We start from the raw sequence: 22291 nt of genomic DNA on the forward strand, positions 1-22291 counted from the left end.
TTTCAGAAATTATGAAAGGGTATTGCGATTGCAAAATTAGAAGTTTTTAAATTAGTACGTAATTATATCATTCAAGAATTTAAGTCTATCAATGATTTGAGTATGTACACTATTTTATTTACATTATTTAAACATTGAATATCTGTAAATAGCTGCTTCATTCTGAATTCGATTTTCATTGTTAAAATAAATAGCCAAACGCAAAATCCTTATTCGCGGTCAGCAATAATACCACAAGCTGAACTGTCCTTTCATTGCAACGTAAATAAATACAATTCGAGTGGACAATTCCATTTTGAAGTTATGAATAAATGTTATAAAATGTCGCTCTGAATGCAAACCTAATTTGAATTGAGGAACAAAATTGCGAGAGGTTTTGTTACAGCTGAATCATTTCAAAGTATGACTATGAAACGGCTTGTTAGTAAAAACCACACGACATACGTGGTGTTTAAGAACATTCTGGTTCTGATTTTTCATAAACGACGCATGAAACAATATGTCAATAATAACAAAAGACAAATACTTCAAATCGTAGATATTAAAAATAGTATTTTACAAAACTTTAAAAATACAATGACATTTTCAAATGAAAGTTTATTTATTGTACTAACCACATAATTGTGGTATTAATATTTTAGTAGCTACGGAAAATCAATACAATCAGAGCATGTTTGTATATTTGATATTGTCATGATATTCTATAAATATAAACGTTTAAAAAAACTAGCACAAATAATAATGTTAAAATGTGATTATGATTCAGAGTCATGGATGAGAGTTTCAATCATTAATAATAATATTATGTATAGTGAATGCATGAATGTTTATAATAATTCTCGATTGCTAAGAGCCTGCGTAAAAACATAAATACCGTAATAAAAAATTCAGTGTTTGAATGCATTTGAATTTTGTTATGATTTAGTTATTTAGTATGTACAAATACATACATATAGTTTGTCCAGAACTCGCAATCGAGATTTCAAGATGTGCTTGCTGTCAATGAGCTTTTTTTAAGACAACCTTCTTTCAATTCTTACTTCTTATACCAGAATAATGTCCGATCCTAATAAGATCCATAATATGGACATCCAAAGAGTGGAGGTTTGTGCTAACATTGATTTTTGTTTTTACGAGAAATGGATGTTGGCGAATTGAAAAACAATATGTCTATTTACCAGACCCAGGATACGAACCTGGGTTCCACGACGTTATAGGCTGACGCTTAAACCGCTCGGCCATCCTGGGTAACGCCCGATTATTATGACAACATGTAGGTAATTTTTGATAATTAAAATTACTGATAGATAACAAAAAAATAAATAATTGGAATTAAATTATAACTTTCGTACATTGTTTTACTGACTTATTTTCTACTTTTATAGATAAATGTATAGGTACATCATATTTTAGTAGGACTATTGATGAAAATAATGACGCATAAATGTTTATATAAATAATAAATAACTTAATTAGGATGTTTAAAAAAAATAGGTTTGTTAAATATAATTGAACGTATTTATGCAGAATGTAGCCAGTCCATAATAATATCGAGCTGGGATAATGGCACTTTAGCAACAACATGATATTTTTTTTTTTTTAATAATAACCATACCCTTGCTTTTTCGTACAAGGTGGTTGGGTGGGTTAGTTGCATTGATGAGGGGCTAATTAGGTGCCTCCATTTATATCTTTAATTTTCTTTATGGCCAGGATTAAATATTTTGTGTAGTGTTCTTGTGTTGTTCTATTGCTTAGTGCTTCGTGAGGCTTTTGGAGGTCAATTTCGTGATTATGTTGTCTACATCGAGTCCTGAGAGTCCATCGCTCCCTTTCTAGTATAGGGCAGTCGTTGATGACATGCCACACAGTTTGAGATGTGTTGCCGTCACATGGACAACAGTCGTCATCCCTCAATTTAAATCTTTTTAGATAAGCTCGCACCGATCCGTGGCCTGTTGGTATCTGTGTGAGTTCGTGTGATATTTTTAATTTCCTGGCAAGAGTGATGGCACAGTTTATGTTTGGAATAAATTTCTGCGTTATTGATCCTGTGGCGGATGTTGTGTATCTGTGGTTCCATAGCTCTATGGTATCTTCGTTTAGTTTTTGTTTTGCGTAACTCAGAGGGAAGTGTGTATAGGTTAAAGGTCTTATGTCTGTTGTGGCTTGTTTAGCGTATTTATCAGCTTCCTCGTTTTCGGCTATCCCTGTGTGACTTCTTATCCAGAAGAATCTGGGGTTTGTTCCTATCATTCGAAGCTGTGTTGACAGTGTTAAAATGTCTCTTACAAGTGGGTGTGTCGATGATGGGTTTTGGAGAGCTACCAGACTGAATTGGCTATCTGAGAATATGTTTACATAGTCGTGTCTGTGGAACTTTAATCTTTTGAGTGTCCACTCGAGAGATTCTTTGATAGCAAATATTTCTGCTTGGAAAACAGTGCAGTAGCTTTCGAGCTTAAATTTTCGGGGGGTTATTAATGTTCCATTTTCGTAGGCTACAAAAGCTGCCCCTACTTTGTTATCGATTAGACTGCCATCTGTGTAGATCTCCAATCCTGTGATGTGGTATTTTGTTTTAGTGTCTTCGTCGACTGTTCCTATGTGTTCTATATTTTCTAGATGTCTGTTACCAGGATGTGGAAGTTGTGTGTAGTGTATTTTGTTTTCGTATGTTCTGTCTGTAGGTAAGTGTCGGGGAAGTATGTGGCTTGTTTTAACTTGGTATATTCCTGTAAGTTCTTGTATTTTTATGTCTATTGGCGCTATTCCTGCCAGGACTTGTGCTGACGTTAGCGATATTGTGCGATATCCCTTGCAAATTGATATTGCGAAAGGTCTTTGCGCGGAATTCAGTCTTTTTTGGATCGACTTTCTGTGAGTTGCTTTATTCCAGACCGATGCCGCGTAAGTTAAGGTTGGCTCCACAGCTCCATGATATATAATTTTTAAAACTTCAGGAGACGCCCCCCAAGTGGCTCTTGCTGTTTTTAAAAAGAATTTTCCCATTTGAGCTGCTTTCTTACATATGTAGTCGACGTGTTTCGCCCAATTGATGTGCCTGTCTAGTATTATGCCAAGAATTTTAAAGGAATCGACCAACTCTTTCGGTTTTCCTTTCCACTGGATTTCTGGTGTTCGTATTTTCCTTTTGTTGATAAACATTATATTTGTCTTAATATCTGAGAAGGTTAGTTTTACGTCTTCACCCCATGAGTTTACTTTTTGAAGCACGATATTGGTTTTTAATTCCAGTTCGTCGGTGTCTTTTGCTGCTATCAATATTAACACATCGTCAGCAAAGGCTTGTATGTGTGTATTGTGGGGTAAGAGTATTGTTAATAGACTGTCTAAGGCGATATTCCATAGTGTTGGGCCACAAGTTGATCCTTGGATGCAACCTTGGGTTTGGTCTTGTTTTATTTCTTCGTCTGCATACTTTAGTTTTACTTCCCTATCTTGTAGATAACTGCAAAACAGTTTGTACAAGTTAGGCGGTGTTGACTTGATTGCAAGGGCGTTTTTTATGTGTGGCCACCATGCGTTATCAAATGCACCTTGAATGTCTAGGGAAATTGCTATGAGTGATTCTTTCAATTCGAGATGCGTTGAGATTATGTGTACGGCTTTGTTTAGTGCGTGTTCTGTTGATGTTTGAGGGGTAAAGCCAAACTGTTTAGTGCTCAATTTGTTGTTTTTTGTAAGATGCCAGTGCACTCTCTGAATTGCTAGTTTTTCTAGCACTTTTCCGAAAACGGGAAGGAGGCCGATAGGCCTGTACGATTTTGTGTCCATAGCATCTTTCCCAGGCTTAGGAACGGCCTTAATGATCGCTATTTTCCAGGATTTCGGGAAGTGAACGAGTGTCAGACATTTATTGTATAGTAGTAGAATTTCTTCTGGGAAGTTTTTTGCGAAATTTTGGCAGATATCTAATGTGAGGTTGTCGTGTCCAGGTGCCTTTTTTGGAGTCATATTCTGTAAGGCGGATAGGATCTCAGTAAGTGTGAATTGGATATCATCCTCTCCGCCCGGAATATGGTTGTCTGATGTGTGTCTGATGTAGTGTTGTATCGGTGTATCTGTTGTTGGATCATCGTATGGAAAGAATTTTTCCATTAGGGCTTTTGCAGAGTCTTTTGCGGTTGAGTGCTTTACTCCCTCTGTAGTAAGTGTCGATTGAATATTGCTGGCATTAGTTTTTTTTGTCATTTTGTATAGCGAAGACCATGCTGTCATTGGCGTCTGAGATTCATAAAATAATTTAGCGCTTTTAATTTTTGCTTCCTCAATGGCTGTTTTGTATGCTTCTCTTTTGTCGATATAGTCAGTGAGCTTTTGTGGTCGCATGATGTCACTTGAGTTCTGTAATTTCCGTTTTGATCTGAGAGTTATTCTTTTCATTTTTGTTAATTCGGCGTTCCACCAGATTGGATTTTTCCTGATATCATGTTGCGTTTTTTGTGGGAGTATTTTATGGCATGCGATAGAGATTGCCGAGGTGACCGTTTCCACTGCAGTGTCGAGTTCAGGAGTTGTATGTATGTTTTCAAGGAACTGTTTATCTATGTTAAGCTCGGCCATGTTTTCCCTTGTCAATTCATTTATTTTTCTCCAGTCGGTTTTCTCATTTGTTATAAAAATGCGTGTTGAGTCGGTCATGGGTGAGAGTACGCTAATTGTATTGTTCCAAGTAAAGGTGATTGGGTTGTGGTCTGAGATGGGGTTGTGTTGGTCTTCTACTGTCCAGTTAGCAATTTTGTGTGTTGTGTTTGGTGAAGAGATAGTGATATCGATATGAGATTTTAAATGTTTCCCGTTCCGCCAGGTGCTGTAAGTTGGAACTGATCCTTCATTACATACATGCCACCCAATGCTGGCTAGGCAACTGATGACCTCATCGCCTCTTTTACAACATGATATTAAAAATGTATGTAAAATTGTAAATAGTATTTTATTCCAAGAATATTTTTTTTGCGGCTTGCCTATTTTAAGCAGAACGTAGAGAAAACCTTCTCGCATCTGATCTATACCATATCTCATTTCTTTATTTTTTGTGGACTGGCCACTTTCTGCATAACTATGTCCAATTATTGTTCTACATTCAACTGACGATTATATACGAGATTATTCGGGAATCCCGGAGTAGAAGTATCCAAGGAGTCGGAAAACTGAAATAAAAGCGATCTTCACCACAGCATAAAAAGAAAAAAGCCTCCATAACAGTAATACGTCAGCGAAATTCCATTGGCACCAAAACCACTTAAAAATTTAAACGAATGGTAAACAGTAAAATGTTCTTACCTTAATGCTATCGTAGCAGGCCGTAACGCGGCCGTTCTGCACCTCCACGTTCGCCGGGGGATGAGCGAACTTACACTCGACGTCCGTGCGCGAGCACTTGTTCCTCTGGAACTCTCTGCACACCTCCAGCTGCAACCAGCGAGAGTCCTTCCCGTTCAGCAGGCTATTCATGCTGACCATCGCCATTGCGAAAGACTTTAAAAAAACCTACACTCACTGACTTTACAAAACACGACTATCACCGGGTATATAACCTATATATACCGTGACAGAATATTTAGGCAGCGTTTAAAAATGTGTATTATTATTAATATCGCAAATCACACACGAATTATTATAGTATTGTATTTAATTTTGTGTATCGCACAATAGACGTTGTATTTATATTATTATAACTTTACCGTTAATTATTCCGGGGATGGGGGTTCATAAAAATATATCAATATATATATTATATTATATGTTATCAATAGTGTATAATGGTTTTTTTATTATTATTAATTATATTATAGTTATTATTATATCAATATTAGAATTTTGTTTTTTTTTTGTTTACTCGTTTAGCATTTAGGCGCAGTAAGTTGTATGTATATATTATTAAATATATATATAATTTATGTATAGATATAAATGTAACACTAGATAGGGTTTAGTACTATCACACGCTGTTTCCTCGATGTATTGACGATCCTTGAGGGACGATGGCGGGCAAATAGGCGGGGTCGGGGGGCGAGGGGGTTAGGGGCGGGGGAGGATGGCTAGTGTTCTGATTGTATATTATTATATTTGTGGTAAAATATTGTGATGTTCTTCGTTGTCGTAGCACTGAAAGCGCACGAAGCGAAGGGTCGGTTCGGTGAACGGCGGTGAGAAGCGATAGCGGGTCTGCCGGCTGGCCTGGTCAAGCTAAGCTGGTGTGCGGCGGGGGTTCTGCGAACAACAAAACACAAAATGTTATATACTCCGTCTCTCTACGCCACTGGCAGGTAGGTTAATTGGATGGAAGAGGGCAAGCGACGTAACATAGATTAGGTACACAGCGAGGAAATACAAGGAGTTTTCTTAATCAAATGTAGCACAAGCCAATCTTTTTTGTGAACCTGGTTTGAACAATTTAAACAATAATTTAATTCATAATTGAATATATATATACTAATAATGTATGTTTCTGCCGGCTATGGCTATATACCATTGTTTCACAATCATTCATCGTTTACGTAACCATTGAATTTGAGCACAAACTATAAATTTAAATAGTATGTAAAAAATATATAATAAATATTATTGTCGCTCGTAAGCAGAGCATATGAGCCTCAACATAAGAGCGGTTGGCTTAAGAATATTCTGTACGAGGAATGGTTATTAAACTACTCAACGAACAGTTAAACATATAGGCATTTTGATTTTTTCCGTTGCTACTACCCTACTATGGAGGCTCATATTATTAAGCCTATAATTTATCGTTAATATCGAATTGGGATATTATTAATACAAAGTCGAAAGTTGTAGGTATATACATAGTATATGTATATATATATATATATATAGTATATGTATATATATAGTTTGAAGATAACAAAGGGCGAAACCTGGTTCACGGAATAATGATTTTAATCGAAGTTTAGAATTTTATGTAATCTTCGATTTTGATGACATTGAGTCATGTCAAATTAAGAATTATAAACAGCTCTCGCCCAACAATATATTTTTTGCGTTACTCCAAAAGCTTTATTGAAGTTGACACTATTGCAAAAATGTTTTTTAGAGAAGCTTTCACATTGCATGTGTCACAAATTTAAGAAATTGAAAAAAAAACTTGATTAGATCAACAGAAGCAAGAAAAAAGGATAGTCGTTCGTAGATATCATGCTTTGTGTAATAAAATTTATCCAGATAGGAATAAGTACCATATGTCCAGGCATGTTTTAATTACAGCTATACACCATTATTATTATGATGATTCAAGCATAAAAGTCAAGCGATTTCAAAGCAAGCGTCGAAGAACGACCTGAAAAGAAAATTTCCTGAAAGGCTACCCAAAAGCTCGCATCGATGGTTTTAAAGTTTTATAGGGAAGCTTCGGTTTATCTACTAGCACACTCCAACAAAGCAAGGCAACGATAAGCAGAAGAATTCCTAAAGAGACGAGTACTTAGAAAAGTATCTACAACATGTGTACCATTCATTCAATTTAAATGTACAAAAATTATTAAAAAGTCAATGATCTAATTACAATTATAGAATGTAATAAATTCTCAAATTATTTAAACATTGTAGCTATTAACCTATGTAATGTAAATTTTACTGGTCAGATACATTAATATTTCTTATTGTAAAAGTCACACAATAAACATAATATTATTATAATAGATGGCCATGGGAAATTTTGTAACATCCTACGACTACTTTTTTTGCTTTGTATCCTCGAATGCCGAATTCGAAATTGCTAGAATTCCAGGATTACTTTATATATTATTTATACGACAATACAGTATTTTTACGAACGGAGTATATAATTAAAATGGAGGAAATGTGTTATAATCTTAAGATATGTGAAAATTGTGACATTTTTTATTATAATATTTACACATACTTTTACGACGAGATGGTCGGTCAAATTAATCCAAATACTAATACAAATGTAAATATGTATAGATAACTTACTTTTCATCATAATAATCGAGTTTGCAAAATGCAGATAGCGTATTGTTTTTTCGGAAAAACATGTTCAATTATTGGTAGGTATGTATTAATTTATTATTCCACGATCGGGTATAAAACTCATTCGAAATGTGTTATGGATTTTTTTACATGTAGGTATAAACGCAAAGAAAATCGGAAAAATTCGGAATACCCGGAATCTAGAAAAGGATCGAGAATAATAAGCCAGAAATTACGGGAGTGAAAACGTAGCTACTTAACTATAATATACGTATTATATTATAAAAATAAATGCTAATTTTCATATACATTTTTTTAGATACATATACCTAAACATTTAATTATTTACTAAGTAGCAATTATATACTGGTCGTGTGTAAAAAAACGTAATAAAATAATGATCAAAACAGTCGTCCCTCTTTTTAATGGCAAATAAGTTAGTGCCGAGGTGGATCGCAAATGCAGGACCGGAAATTAATTTCTGGCGTTGGGAAGCGAAAAAAGCGAAATTCGCGCTCATAGTAGGTATGGTCGACTGCTTAGAAATGGTAATTTATTAATTGCCTCTCAGCAGTAATTATTGTTTACGATAGCCCGAATGATTGCAGTCACGAAATAATATTGACAGACGGTCAAAGGATTTTTTTTAAATCGAATCGTAAAAAGGGCATGTTCGTGCTGACAGCTGACGTGAAGACGATTTTAAAATAAAAGAGAGATTATCAAACTGGAAATATTGATAACTGTATTTTTTATCGAATATCATATTTGTATGAATAAAAAGAAATCAGTAAGTACATATTTTAATGCCTACAATAATTAAATACACCCAATACAATTGGTAAAACAATCGTTTTATTAAATTAATGGTGAAATTAGCTTTTGGCTCTCCTATAAAGCAAATAATTTTGCAGATAGGTCGTTGTAGTTTGCGATTGTCATATTATAAATACACCGAAATTTAGCTATACAATTTAGAACAAGACAAGTAACAATTAATAGCAACTGCAGATGATGGTATTCTACAGCTAGCCAATTTTCGAATGTTATACTCAATATAACGTAATTTGTTTGGGTTGAGGTAGATTTGAGGGGGTGTGTATACTTTACCAATATATTGAAACAGTGGATGGCAAATTTAAATTCCGTGGAAGTGACAAATAACAAATATTTATAGACGTAGGCCCTTGTGTATTAACTAGAAAATGCAAAGAAAATATTACATCTCTGATTGGTGAACGAAATGTCAAGGATAAAAGCTGGTTTTTAATAGAGTACACGGTATATTATGATTAAATATTTCACGCATTTCCTGATAGCGGATAAATAATTTACTTGAAACTATAAATAATTATGTCAATTACCGTGAAATCGCAATAATAAAATAATTAACGCAATATCAAGTCATATTTAATAATGATACGTATTTCGTGGATGTATTAGTTTCACACAAAAACTTAATGCATTTCCGCGGCATACAACTTTCTAATTGAAACTGTTATTGTGTATAATATATATGGTTTATTTAAATCAATTCTATACTATGAATGCTAGCAGACCGTGGTGTCACGTCGATAGCAAAATTATTATTCACTAATCTTAATTTTGAAGAAGTATGCATCTCCGCGAAATATAATAAAATACCTCGCTATGCAAGAGAAAGTAGCGTGATTGATGCTTCGTGTGCCATATTATTATTACCGAGATTAACATTCAAAACGAAAGCAGACGGACGGATGCGAGTATCTTTGTTTATTGACATTGCATAATGTTTGCCGAGCCTGCAGTCGGAAATGAGGTATTAAAAATAAAAATATACTTACAACATTTTAATGCGAGCAATATTTAAAATATTTGAAAAACGTGTTGGCAAATCGAGAGTTTTTATCGAAACGAAAGTATATATTTTGTAGATATAAATATGTGGATATATAAAATGTTAATTCGATATGGTTGTAGATTCTGGAAGCATAATAATTATTGTGAGTTTATAATTATTATAAATATATTATTTTTTAGGCTGAAAGAAACCACGGGCATAATTAATGTTTCTTATAATTTAATGTTCTTAGTGTGCGCAAAAAATCTGAATGTGCCACTGTAAAAGGTTCTTTCGCGTTCATCATATAAGTACCTATAGGTATTTGGTGAAAAAAAAACACTGCATTTTGTAATAATTTTACATTTGCGCTCTCTTCATTAAAAATTTGTATGCGCTTTACTATGGGGCACTTTAAAATATTGTGAGATTTAACATGTCTCCATTCGACAGCGAATCAAGAAGAGGAAGTCGATGAATTGGGATGAAGGACCCGGCCCATCACTCTCGTTCGACAAAATTGTATCCGATATCGATGTATTCCACTTGAGTGAGAGCGAGTTTGGATGATCTTTAACAAGTAAGCCCCGTTTCAGACGGGATACCGGTGTCGCGCTCGTATATAATATAGGAGGCCTTTGAATTATGTTTATGAACGCCCCAGAGCTTTAGTCAACGTATAATTTCGCGTTATAAATTAAACGTAAAACTGGCTGCGGTAATAAAAACAAGTGTATCGGCGGCTTGAAAATTTAGCAGCCGACGGAAAAGTGTGCTGGACACGCGTTGACTCATTATCTATATTCATAAACATAATACAAAAGCCTATTTATACGAATACAAAGGCCTCCTTATTATACACGAGCGCGACACCGGTGTACTGTCTGAAACGGCCCTAATAGTCTTTAAATCGCTTGGCAAACTTCCCACTGTTGTATTATGGATGTTATATTCAACATGCTGAAAATGGTTTTAAGAAACTTACTGCATAAAAAGTCAGTGGTTTGAAGGTAAATTGAAATTTCATAATAATAAACAACAAAATAAATTGCTTGCAAATTAATTATTTCTTCAATTAGACACCAAATTTAGTTGACATTAGTTGGTGTATTACTCGGGATTATTCGTCGGAGGCTATTTTAATAAGAGGCGAAACAGTGAAGCAAGTCACAGTGGAGTACAGAAAGGCGAGGGTAAGTTTGTTCTTAGTAGAAACGCGAGAGTAGCAGCTAGCGAGCACCTGGTGGATTAAAGGTGCACGCGCCAGGAAGTAAGCCAGCGGAGCGTGCTTGGAGATTATATTTAGCGGCCTATATCTCAGCTAGACTGGCAAATATAAATACAAAACAGAAGCTAACATTCTGCCGAGCATAATCTAGCATTCGTTAATGCAAATCAGATAACGAAGCCGCTCCACTCTGGTCTCACTGTATAAGCTGCCTGTGACGGTGGCTATAGGGTGATTTGATGGTAGGTAACATATTGTTATTTTAGATCTGCAAAATTACTATTATCGAATTGGTAAGAAAATTATATTTAATATTTATCGTGTGTCTTCACATAGATGTCGGGATAAAAAATAATATTAAAAGTTCCGGCTCATCGCTAAAATAAGTCGCAGCACACACCAATTATATCAGTTGAGAATTTATGTATTTATTTATCTATTTAAAAAAGACACGTTGAGCACATAACAAACTATTAATTCAAGACGTTCACAAAATGACATTTAGAATTAAAGCACAGTAAATCACTAGAGAAAAAACAGGGTAGAGAAAAAAACAAAGCAAAAAAATAATTTTATAGAAAGGAAATTTAAAAAATAACAATGATTTAAAAAAAAAAAAAAAAAAACGATAAAATAGAATTTTAAACACAGAATGCATAATGCATCGCTAAAAATGTCTACATCTCTAGGGAGTGCATTGATCAGCCGCACAGCCCTCACTATTGGTGCCTGGTGAACCTGACATGTTTTGCTTAGTGGAGGAATCAGCCCTGACCTTTATAAAATAATATAGGAATACGAATTACGTATTGCATTTTTTTATTATTAATAAAATGTATTTCCAATTCATTTAGTGGCAGTTAATTCATACTATGAAATTCATTATAATATGTAACTACATAGTTATTAGTTTATTAATTGTTTTGTTGTATCTACTAATGAACTAATATTAGTTTATTAATTGTTTTGTTGTATCTACTAATGCATTAATGTTATTAATGCAATAATATTATTTATACAATTACAAACATCGTTTCGAGTCAGTAAATTTAGTGTTATAAACAAGAATATTTCAAACATACATATCATATTCTCTATAAGGAGTAGAATGTTATTTTTATTACTTACTTTGAAATTCAAATATTAACTAACGTACATAGGTCCAGAAAATCAATGATCTTTCAGATAAAACTTCACTTGTTTTAAATACAATATTGTAGGAAGGATCGAAATAATATTACGCCGTGTTTCATTCAGACTAGGTACTTTAAGTAATTTAACTTATCTATAAAAATTGAAAAAAATGAACGAGAATATTAAACGAAGTCAAAACTTTATGTAATAATTTAATTGTTTATGTTTATGTATGGTTATATTAATATGTATTGACCATGCATGCAAGTGAGCCAAAATAACGTTCTTTGAAACTGTGAAATAAATTAGCAATATTTCTAGAAGTGTACGAGTCACCCTGTAAAGTGAGATTCGATTTGCATTGTCTATTCACCTATACTGCGACTTGTCTACTTGAAATGTACCAGCCGACGTTAATTTAAAGATCCAATCGTATTTGCATAGAAAATGCACGAAAGCTAGTCTGTTCCACAATAAATGACAATATGGAACGACGGTGAAAGGCATAATAGTGCCTACCTAACAAAAATAATTGAAAACATATTTAAGTAGTAAGGAAACGAATAACAAACTAAATTGGCACGAAGGACTTTATATTCAATCCATTCATTTTGATGAAACAATATCAATGACGTGCCTAATACGAAAAAATCGAAAAAAATTATTTGCATTTTTTTAGATTGTTAAATATTCATACTTGATTTTGATAGATTCACCAAGAAAATTACAATTTAGATTACATTCGCAGACGCGTATTCGAATGCAACGTTTACGACTTAATTATTTAAAAATAATTATAATTAAAATATACATAATAAAGAAGCGATTTAAAATAATAATACGTTCATATTATAATCTTTTAAAAATATAATAAGTAATAAAATAATAATATAACGAACGACACAGTTCGGTCTCGGCCATAAACAACCAAAGTTAATTATTTAATATTTTACTGCTAACTATATAGTGAGATTATTAATTGGTAGAGTAAATCACGAAATTAATATCCGTAACCGCTTCCAGTTCACAATAATCAAATTGTGTATGCCCGTTGCACACAATTTTTACGTGCAAGTAATGTGGCAAGAAAATACGTGGACCAATACATGGGTATTTCAGTAAAAAAAAAAACTTTATATTTTTAATTATTATATCCATTATTTTCGAAGTACGCGATCGACCATTTGCCGACACCTGCAGAAATAGTAATCAATTTTATCAATATTCATTATCACCGTTTTCTTAAATGCTTGAATCATAGATATTCTATACATTAACAACGTTCAATATTTAGGGTAGCAAAAAGTAATATTCAGTAATATCGCTGATAAAATATTGAAACCAAAAATTCGTCTCCATAAAATACTGTTTAATTTTATTAATTTAAATAGAGTAATAAACACATTACCTAAGTATAAATTTAAATCCACACACTGGAATAATTACCAGGATCGGTTTTGTCTGCTTAGTTAGTGGTTTAGTTCGTCACATTGCCAACGCAATATGCTGTCAGCGAACGAAAGCGATTCTAATCATTATTAAATTACATGGATCAAGTATAATTATTTAAATATATATACCAAAATATAACTAAACACATTATTAAAGCGTTTTTTTTTTTAATTTTGAATGTACTACTACTATTTATAATACAATGTCACCAATTGAATATAATATTATCATAAAGACGACACCGATCTTGAAGGTAAAAAAACTTAAAAATATACCTAATTGTATTATTATATTTCGAAATCGGGTGTAAATATACCACATACACACACATACAGCTTCAATCCAACCGCAATATTCGATAGGAAATAATACCATGATTCAAATGAGAAAAATTCCTAAGTAAAAACAATCAATAATTATTATTGGTATATATTATATACGTATGGTAGATGGCTTATGTAAAAAAAAATCGTTGGTATTGGAACATTAATAATGATACAACACATATTGCAATTTTTAATGATGGTAATATTATATAATGCTTATAACAACTGCAATAGATAAATTGTTATTGAGAAAGTAGAAGTAAATAAATCGTGTGAACCGATCATGTTACACCATATCAAACACGTTTATAATAGTTATTATAATAATCACGATGTGCTCCTCTCAAATGTTTCATCAGAAGCACTGAAAGAGCTTCCAAATAGTTGTCGAATGAAACACTCTCGTTCTTGTTTATAAAGTGCCTCGGGTCGTTTCAAAAGTTAAAATAAAAGTAAAACTCAGACAAATATGCCGTTAACGAGAATAGCCGCCATGCATCAGATGGACTTACTTACATAAGAATGGGAAAAAAGCTCCAAGAGTGATGCGTCACTCAAACCAAACAAGTTCCTGAAACGATGCCAGCTACGTTCGGCAACACTTGCGCTACGCCTAATTCCCGACAACATACATTTGCGATACAGTTAAAAAAACAAACATCACCGTGTAAATACTTTGATCAAAATACTTGATATCTTAATACAGTTCAATATAAAATGAGTTTAGGTCAACCGTCAGGAGTGGTAGGTTAGATATGTGTGCTAACCAATGACATTAATATGGACGAAGCATCTGGAAAAAAATGACACTCAATTTTTATCGGGTCTGCCAAATGGCATAATCTGTTCTAACGCCACTACAATAAAGGTGATATTGCTATAAATTTCCAATGCTTTTTGTCGGGTCTGCCGAATAGTTCGGTTCGAACGGGTTCGCTCAAATGAACATTGACACTAGAAACACTGTTCTAACGCCATTACAATAAAGGTGATATTGCTATAAATTCCCGATGCGTGATATCGCATAATGGAAATTGCGTGACGTCTACCTATACATGTGCGAATATCGCCATGCGCGAATTTATTTGCTAACTACTGTATTGAGTGCGTTGTCCATTAATAATGTCATCGAACTGATAAATGTTCTATTATGGAAAGACCCAAAGCAGATATTCACTTAATTACAAAATATTATTAATATTGCGATTATTTTATTCATACACAATGTATATTCCTTTCACAGTGTAAAATAAATAACATTTTAAAAATATTGGAATACCACAAACCTTACAAAAAAAACATTTTAAAATATTACTGTTATAAAATTATTAATAGATAAATAACGCAGGGAGATTGTCGGTGTTCTATTCTTGTAAGACTGCTTTCCAAAATTATCAAAAATATTGGTATTAGTCGCGTTTTCGTGATTCATCAATAACCTGGCATAGGTTAGGTCTGTGTATCGGTCCAGATAATTGAAACACAATATTGAGTGGTCAAATATTAATTAATGTGTATATATTATATAATAATTTCATATCACTCCACCAATATATTTAGATCCATACGTTTAAAACATGAGGATTTGTAAGTTTATTTAAACATACAATACTCATAATTCAATACAGTAACTTTAAAGTTATTTTTTCTTCATTCATTCCTACACATTTTGAATGGTCATATAATAAATAAATTAGGTGCGCATTTGTCATGAAAAATAGGTGATTACATACTAAAAACTTGTTGCTTACAATACTTGTTGACATCTAAGATAATTTTTCTACAAAAAAAGTTTCTGATTTTTTACTGTACACAGTTGGCGTATCGGTCAAACGGGTAAGACACCTGCTAGGGACGAACGCCGAATTAGAGCGAGAGAGCTAGCGGGAACGCAAGCAATAATCTTCACGATTCCAAAATAAAATATACAAAAATAATAAACGTGAGATGAAAATGGACGCCTCCAAACAACATTCATAAAAACGAGGAATTTATTTGCGGACTTATAACCCAGTTTAAAAATACGCGCGTCGGCCTGCACGCGCGTGCGCTCAACACGAAAGCTTTTACGAACACATACTTATTGCATGAAAATAACACACTCCCATGGTTATTTTCATACGTCAAGACGCCGATTTTTTTCTGAAACGGTAAAGCAGTTTGGCAGACGGTTAACATTGAAAAAAATGTAGCAGTTTTTTTTTTTTTGCTTGGGTGTCCTTGATTTTCTGCTATTTTCATGAACATTATTAATATGTATCGGTGGGCGATTTTTATTTTCAAAAGATATTTATGATTCTAATGTAAGTGTTTTGGCTACAAATAATCTCGAACGTGCGAAAGTGGTCATATAAGATTACATACCTGTTGGCCTAAATACATTATCAAATCAAAATGAAAGCTTTTGACCCATATTATTATGAGTAAAGCTTACACAATCTGATATGCATAAAAAATATATTATTCTAATAGATTAAGCTTTTATTAGAAAAGAATTTTCGAATTTGGTGTACTGAATATTTAATAAGAATTATGCAATAGGACGAATATTCAATGTAGTTTAATAAAGTACATACTCGTACACATATTAATATTTTATTGCCTGTAAGTGTTGTGTTATATTTTGATAAATACCATACAAACGCCAAGAATAAATAAATAACCCGGAGTTATTTACTAGTCAAATAATATTTACATGGAAAACTAAACACTTATTGAACCAATGAGTGAAGTTGGTCGGAAGATGTAGAGGAATATATTAATTATTATAAAAAAACATACACTTTGACTTATACCTACATGGAGGTGAACTTTTTCATAAGTTAAAATTAGCTACGATAAATATAAAATATGTAGGTACATAGATAAAGATTGATCTCGTTCACAAAAAAAGAACTTATGTGCGAAATTGTTAAATCAACTGATTTATCCGACAGTTGAAATGGAATTCTGAATCCGGAGGAATAAAAATACTTGATCATAAAGTTGGAAAAGGACAAATTATTAGCCATTAATAATTTTATTTAAATGATAATCCTGTGCCTTTTTCCCAAACCATGCGTCGTCCATTGATAATATTATAATGCCTTGTAATGAAACGTTTTTAGATGCTTATGGTGTCGAAAAACACTAGACTGTTAGGCCCGTTTCAGACGGCGCGCTCGTATATAATAAGGAGCAGTGGCGGCTCGACGACTTTCTAGGTGGTGGGGGTTTAGTCATTAATTATCAAATATATGTACAAGTATGTACCTACCTACATTCTCATATTATTATAGGTACATTATGTACGAAGCTACTTATAATAATATGATTTTATTAATGGGGAAATGAGTAATTTTCCAGAATAAATAATATGATTATCTAAGTCGTTACTTAATCTCATCTAAAAATCGTGCTTAAAAATATAAACTTAATTAATAATATTAATTATTATAAATTTACCATCATCAGTTTTAAACAATAACATACAACGAGCGTTTTTACTTACCTATGGCGTCATTCTATTCGGTCCCTAGTATGCGTATAATAACGCTGATGCATTCACATACTTTGTAGAAAGAGATTTCTACCGCAGCAACGGGATGGGACTGAGTGACCCCATCAGCGAAAAATAGACGCAATAGATTTCTTAATTTGTACATAGGTGTCACCGTGAAATAGGGCATATTTAATTTAATAAGTTATTTTAATACCGCGTTATCATTATTATGTTATTACATAATTTACAATTATTGCTTTATTTGTTTGTATAATAATAATAATAAATATCTCACTAAAATTGCGACGGGTTTAGATAGATGAAATAAATTAAATAATTTATTTAATCATTTAATTAAGTAGGTATATTATGACAATGATAAAAATATTGGACGTTTTTTACGCATTCTCCACATGATAACGATGTGGGGATGGTCCCTATGAACCCTTAAGGTAGAGCCGCCCCTGATAAGGAGGCCGTTGTATTCAAATAAAGGGGCCTTTGTATTATGTTTATGAACTCCCCAGAGCTAATGAGTCAACGAGTGTCCGGTACACTTTTCCGTCAGCCGCTACATTGTCAAGCCGCCGATACACTTGTTTTTATTACCGCAGCCTGTTTTATGTTCTAATTTATAACGCGAAATTATGCGTTGACTCATTAGCTCTAGGGCGTTCATAAACATAATACAAAGGCACCTTTATTCGAATACAAAGGTCTCCTATTAATATTATATCGAGCGCGACACCGGTGTCCCGTCTGAAACGAGCCTAAAGTGCTCGTGATAATCGGCGCAATATTTAATAATGCAACCATCAAATTAATTAATTATAATATCACTTCTGAATAATATATGATGGCTACGTTTATTAAATGGGCCAATATTGATTGAATTAAAAAAATAATTGACTACAACTGCATATTAGGCTATCATAAGATAAATTCCTCTAAAGTTTGTACATCAAAATACTCATATTTCTCCAAATACAGTAATAAAGCAGTATCATAAGATTCATAATATACAATAAAAATACTTATTGAATAAATAAAATAGAACATAACTGCTGTCCTAATAAAATGTCTGCATACATAATATCGAGGGTATACTGACAGAAAGCATTAACTCACAGGTATCCTATATTATATCGAGCACGACACCGGTGTCCCGTCTGAAACGGGCATTACGATATAAGTAGGTACGCTGGTTGCGAATTTGTCAAACAATTCCATGTTCAAAAAATTAATCAGGCAAGATAAAAGCAAAGTGGCCTGTCTTTTAATCTAAAAGTAAAATGTACGTTAATTTTTGTGTTTTGCCGCCATCCTCTGTATCAATATGGATTGTTAAAATGGGGATTAACGCGTTGTATTGAAACTGTATGTAAGCAATTCAAACAAGGCGTGAAAAGCCTGTTACAACGTTGCGTTATGCGCGATCATATTCACGTGACAACAAAAGTGTAGCGAGCGATAAAAGACGCGATTAGGCGCGATAAATTTTCATATTTATCGCGTTGCCAGGGCGACGGCGCCGGTTAAACGCCGCGATGGCTTCTAAAAACGTCGCGGCACGCATCCGAATCATATTGCAGCCGGCCGAATTATGTCGCGGGCTGCGATATTGCACAATAAAAGCCGAAAACGCTGCGACTAATGGCGACCGAGCGCGCACTGCGCCAACTGATTTAGGTATTTGTGGAAACTAATTCAGGTAATGCGGAACGAATGGAATGATGGCCTTTGCCAGAGGAGATCTACTGCGTTTTGCTCCAATTGCATGCCATTCATTTGTGCACGCCGTACTTACACATTCTAGGGGTGTCAATAAAATATCACTACTTTAAATAGCTACGTAAGATGTTTGATTATCGTTAAAAGATTGTTACTTCGAATCTATTGGACTAATCACATTGGAAACATCAATGCTAATAAAATATTATCAATTCCTTAAAATATCTTTTTTTTTAATAATACCCCTTGAAATCATTTTGCATTACATTACATCAGACTTACCATTTGAAATTTTGAATTTTGATATAGATTTTATTCAATTCGTGTTATAGTAAACGTCGGAAACAAATATGCGAATATATTATTATTTACGTTAAGCAATAATGATTAATATGTAATTTTTATATTGTACTGACGAGAAAATATTAGAAAAGCTATTGATAGGTAGTAGATATTATTTAAAATAAAATACGATTTGAATACCTTATTTATGATAGTATTCGATTTAAACATCTACATAATCACTACGTTAAAACAGGTCGTACGTTTTTTTCAATATATATCTCCATCAATACATACATGATAATGACGATTTTTTGCATCGAAACGAGGTCTTGTCAAAAAATTCTTTCGGTGCGATACATGAAAGAAATCATAAATACCTTTTATTCCGATACGATACTTACCTTTGCCACAGATAATACTATTGATACATTTTTTCGATAACCTCCCTATGCACATCGCGATTAAAACTGCCAAGCCCAGTTTGCATCAATGGACGATGGCATTCTATTACGGTGCCAATTCATCTGACAGGCAAATAGGTTTAATTTTAAATATGCAGATAAATCGGGTAACCAACATGAATTTAAAAGAATAATTATACCTGCCTATTATTTTTACATATTATTATTATTGAGACACAGATGATATTAACGTTTTATTGTCGGATAATTTAATTTTGGCTATGTTTTGGATTTTGTAATTTACTTTGTGTAATAATTGAAAGTATGTAATTTTACGCTTAGTCAGTTTTTGACATTTACGACCGATTTTGATATTTTACGTAAGGCAAACGGGGGCGCCCATTAGTGACAGCCGGTGTGCAGCAAATGAGGTTTAATTTCGCTATTTTGTAGCTAACTTCATGAATGACAAAACCAACAGTTTAATTTTAAACCATACGACTACGTCTCCAGTAGCAAAATAAACTCTCAAAAACTAATGTTAGAAGAGAACTTGTAATATAATGGAAGAGAGTAGGTACCAGTAGCGAAGGGTGGAGATAGGATGTTAAGATGCGTCATAAATAGTGCACATTAAACTTTGTTGGCAAACGTATTTGTTTTGATTGAACTACAATTATTCACAGATGGTATTGGTTAGGTTTTAAAAATTAATTAAACCCTGCCTAAACCAAACCATTAAGTAAGTATAGTTTATGTATATTTTGGGCGATACGACAAAATTGTGCATTTTTTTTATTCATAAATATTTATTAGTTTTCGTTGGATTAAGAATACATATTAGGTACACATTCTGTTGGTTCATTTTTTTAAATTCATTAAGCCCTAACTAAGGCAAACGATAATAGAAAAAAAATATTATTTCATCTATAAAATAACCAAAGTTATGTATGATTTATTTACATTATTTTAGATATATTATAGATAGACGAGTATTTTTTGACTATTATCTACTATAGATTGATTTAGCAGGGTTTAATTTAATTTTAAAAACTAACCAATATCGTCTGTAAAGTATAGTCTTATTGCAATGAAAACAAATACGTTCGTCTAACAAAGTTTAATGTGCACTATTTATGGCGGATCTTAACAGCCTACCTCCACCTTTTGCCACTGGTAGTACAGTTATTATCCATAATTAGTTGTACAGTACATATCATTACAAAATTAAACGTGTCTGTATTACGAGCAATTAAGTCATTTTCAGAGTGGGTAGCGATAAAATCTAATCTGGCTTATATTGCTTTCACATAAATTAATACCCTACTTACACAAACAGCCAAACAAGCTAACCGTACGTGAACGCATATCGTGTGTACCTATTTAATCGGACACTTGTGTGTATATTAAAAAAACGACATGTCGAAAGTCGCGTACTTGGTCAAGTAAGTACTAACGACTCATACAAAGAACGGTGATATTATGATGACTCGAAAAAAAAACGAATGACCGACGAAGAAGGTGGCCTCGGGCATTCTGTGACTGAAACTGACTGAGTGACCGGCAGAGACTGGTTCCGAAGCGACTGGCCAATACCTGACGGAGCACTTTCGAATGGTTCTCTATCATGCGTGGAACAGTTACGAATGATTTCCGATTTTTTTTAAACACCAGTTCCAATCAGCTGAGTATGGGATTCCGAAATAACCATCGTTAAGACTTCGATAATTAATTATAAGCGATGTATAAAAGATGAATGATTCTTTTAATGAGTGGTATATTTTTTTTAATGCTATGTAGGTTAAGCTAAAATATTACAAAATAAAGCAAACATAATATAGATTAGGAATTTTAAATGTCAGACAAAGCTGAAGGCACAATCTCATGACAGATGTTAGTTACTCGAAGCATTAAGATTTTACATTCTAATGGATTAATGATATGCCTTAAAAATTGTTAGTAAAAGTAACACGCGAGCCCAATATGAATTCACATTATATACACATACAAAAACGCAGAGAAAATTTGTATAGAATTTATAATAATAAATAAAAGTAGACTTTTAGAGAGTTGAAGACTTAACTGTGGTAATAATAAATAAAATAAAGTGTCTTTGGGATCGAATATAATTATAGTTGAAATTAACACTGTATTTAGTAAGGGGATCTAGGCTGCTCAACAAGAACAGAAATACAAGTCGATACCTCAGGGTTTTTACTTAAAGTAAAAGAAGTGTTAAGAAAAAGTATAGATATTGAGGGGCAAGTGGGTAATAAGAAATACAGAGCCTGATATTGTTGGTAATACTACTACAACAGAAGGCTTGACCTTCTCGTTAGTTGTTATTACATTTGTCTTAATTGTTTTGATCAATAATAATAGTGAACAGTCCAGTGTGTTAATGTGAAATTTCTTTCATCTATGTTATTATTACATTTCAATAAATATGTAGTTTTATAATTTTAT

The 22291-nt window shown here is 33.1% G+C and overlaps 1 protein-coding gene and 1 long non-coding RNA gene across 23 annotated transcripts in view; both read right to left on the reverse strand.

Moving 5' to 3' along the window:
* mbl (splicing regulator muscleblind) overlaps positions 1 to 5772 on the reverse strand; it is a 442390-nt gene extending 436618 nt beyond the window's left edge. For 13 of the 22 annotated variants that reach the window (XR_015071645.1, XR_015071642.1, XR_015071641.1 and 10 more), the window contains exon 1: positions 5308 to 5644. Coding sequence is in view for 9 of the 22 variants with exons in the window: in XM_085955960.1 (XP_085812086.1) it covers positions 5308 to 5493 (186 nt within the window). In the remaining 13 variants the exon portion in view is untranslated. Of the gene's footprint in view, positions 1 to 5307 lie in introns of all 22 variants that reach the window. The other 9 variants (XR_015071649.1, XR_015071650.1, XR_015071653.1 and 6 more) reach the window with 6 other exon arrangements.
* A 273-nt stretch (positions 5773 to 6045) lies between these two features.
* Positions 6046 to 22291, reverse strand: part of LOC147065947 (uncharacterized) — a 252184-nt gene continuing 235938 nt past the window's right edge. Inside the window, exon 4 of the long non-coding RNA XR_015071654.1 lies at positions 6046 to 6237. This is a non-coding gene — a long non-coding RNA (uncharacterized LOC147065947). The remainder of the gene's footprint in view (positions 6238 to 22291) is intronic.

The sequence above is a fragment of the Rhyacophila brunnea genome, unplaced genomic scaffold (assembly GCF_057557595.1).
Source record: "Rhyacophila brunnea isolate RB1 unplaced genomic scaffold, BYU_Rbru_1.0 scaffold_5, whole genome shotgun sequence".
In the NCBI taxonomy this organism is placed as follows: domain Eukaryota; kingdom Metazoa; phylum Arthropoda; class Insecta; order Trichoptera; family Rhyacophilidae; genus Rhyacophila; species Rhyacophila brunnea.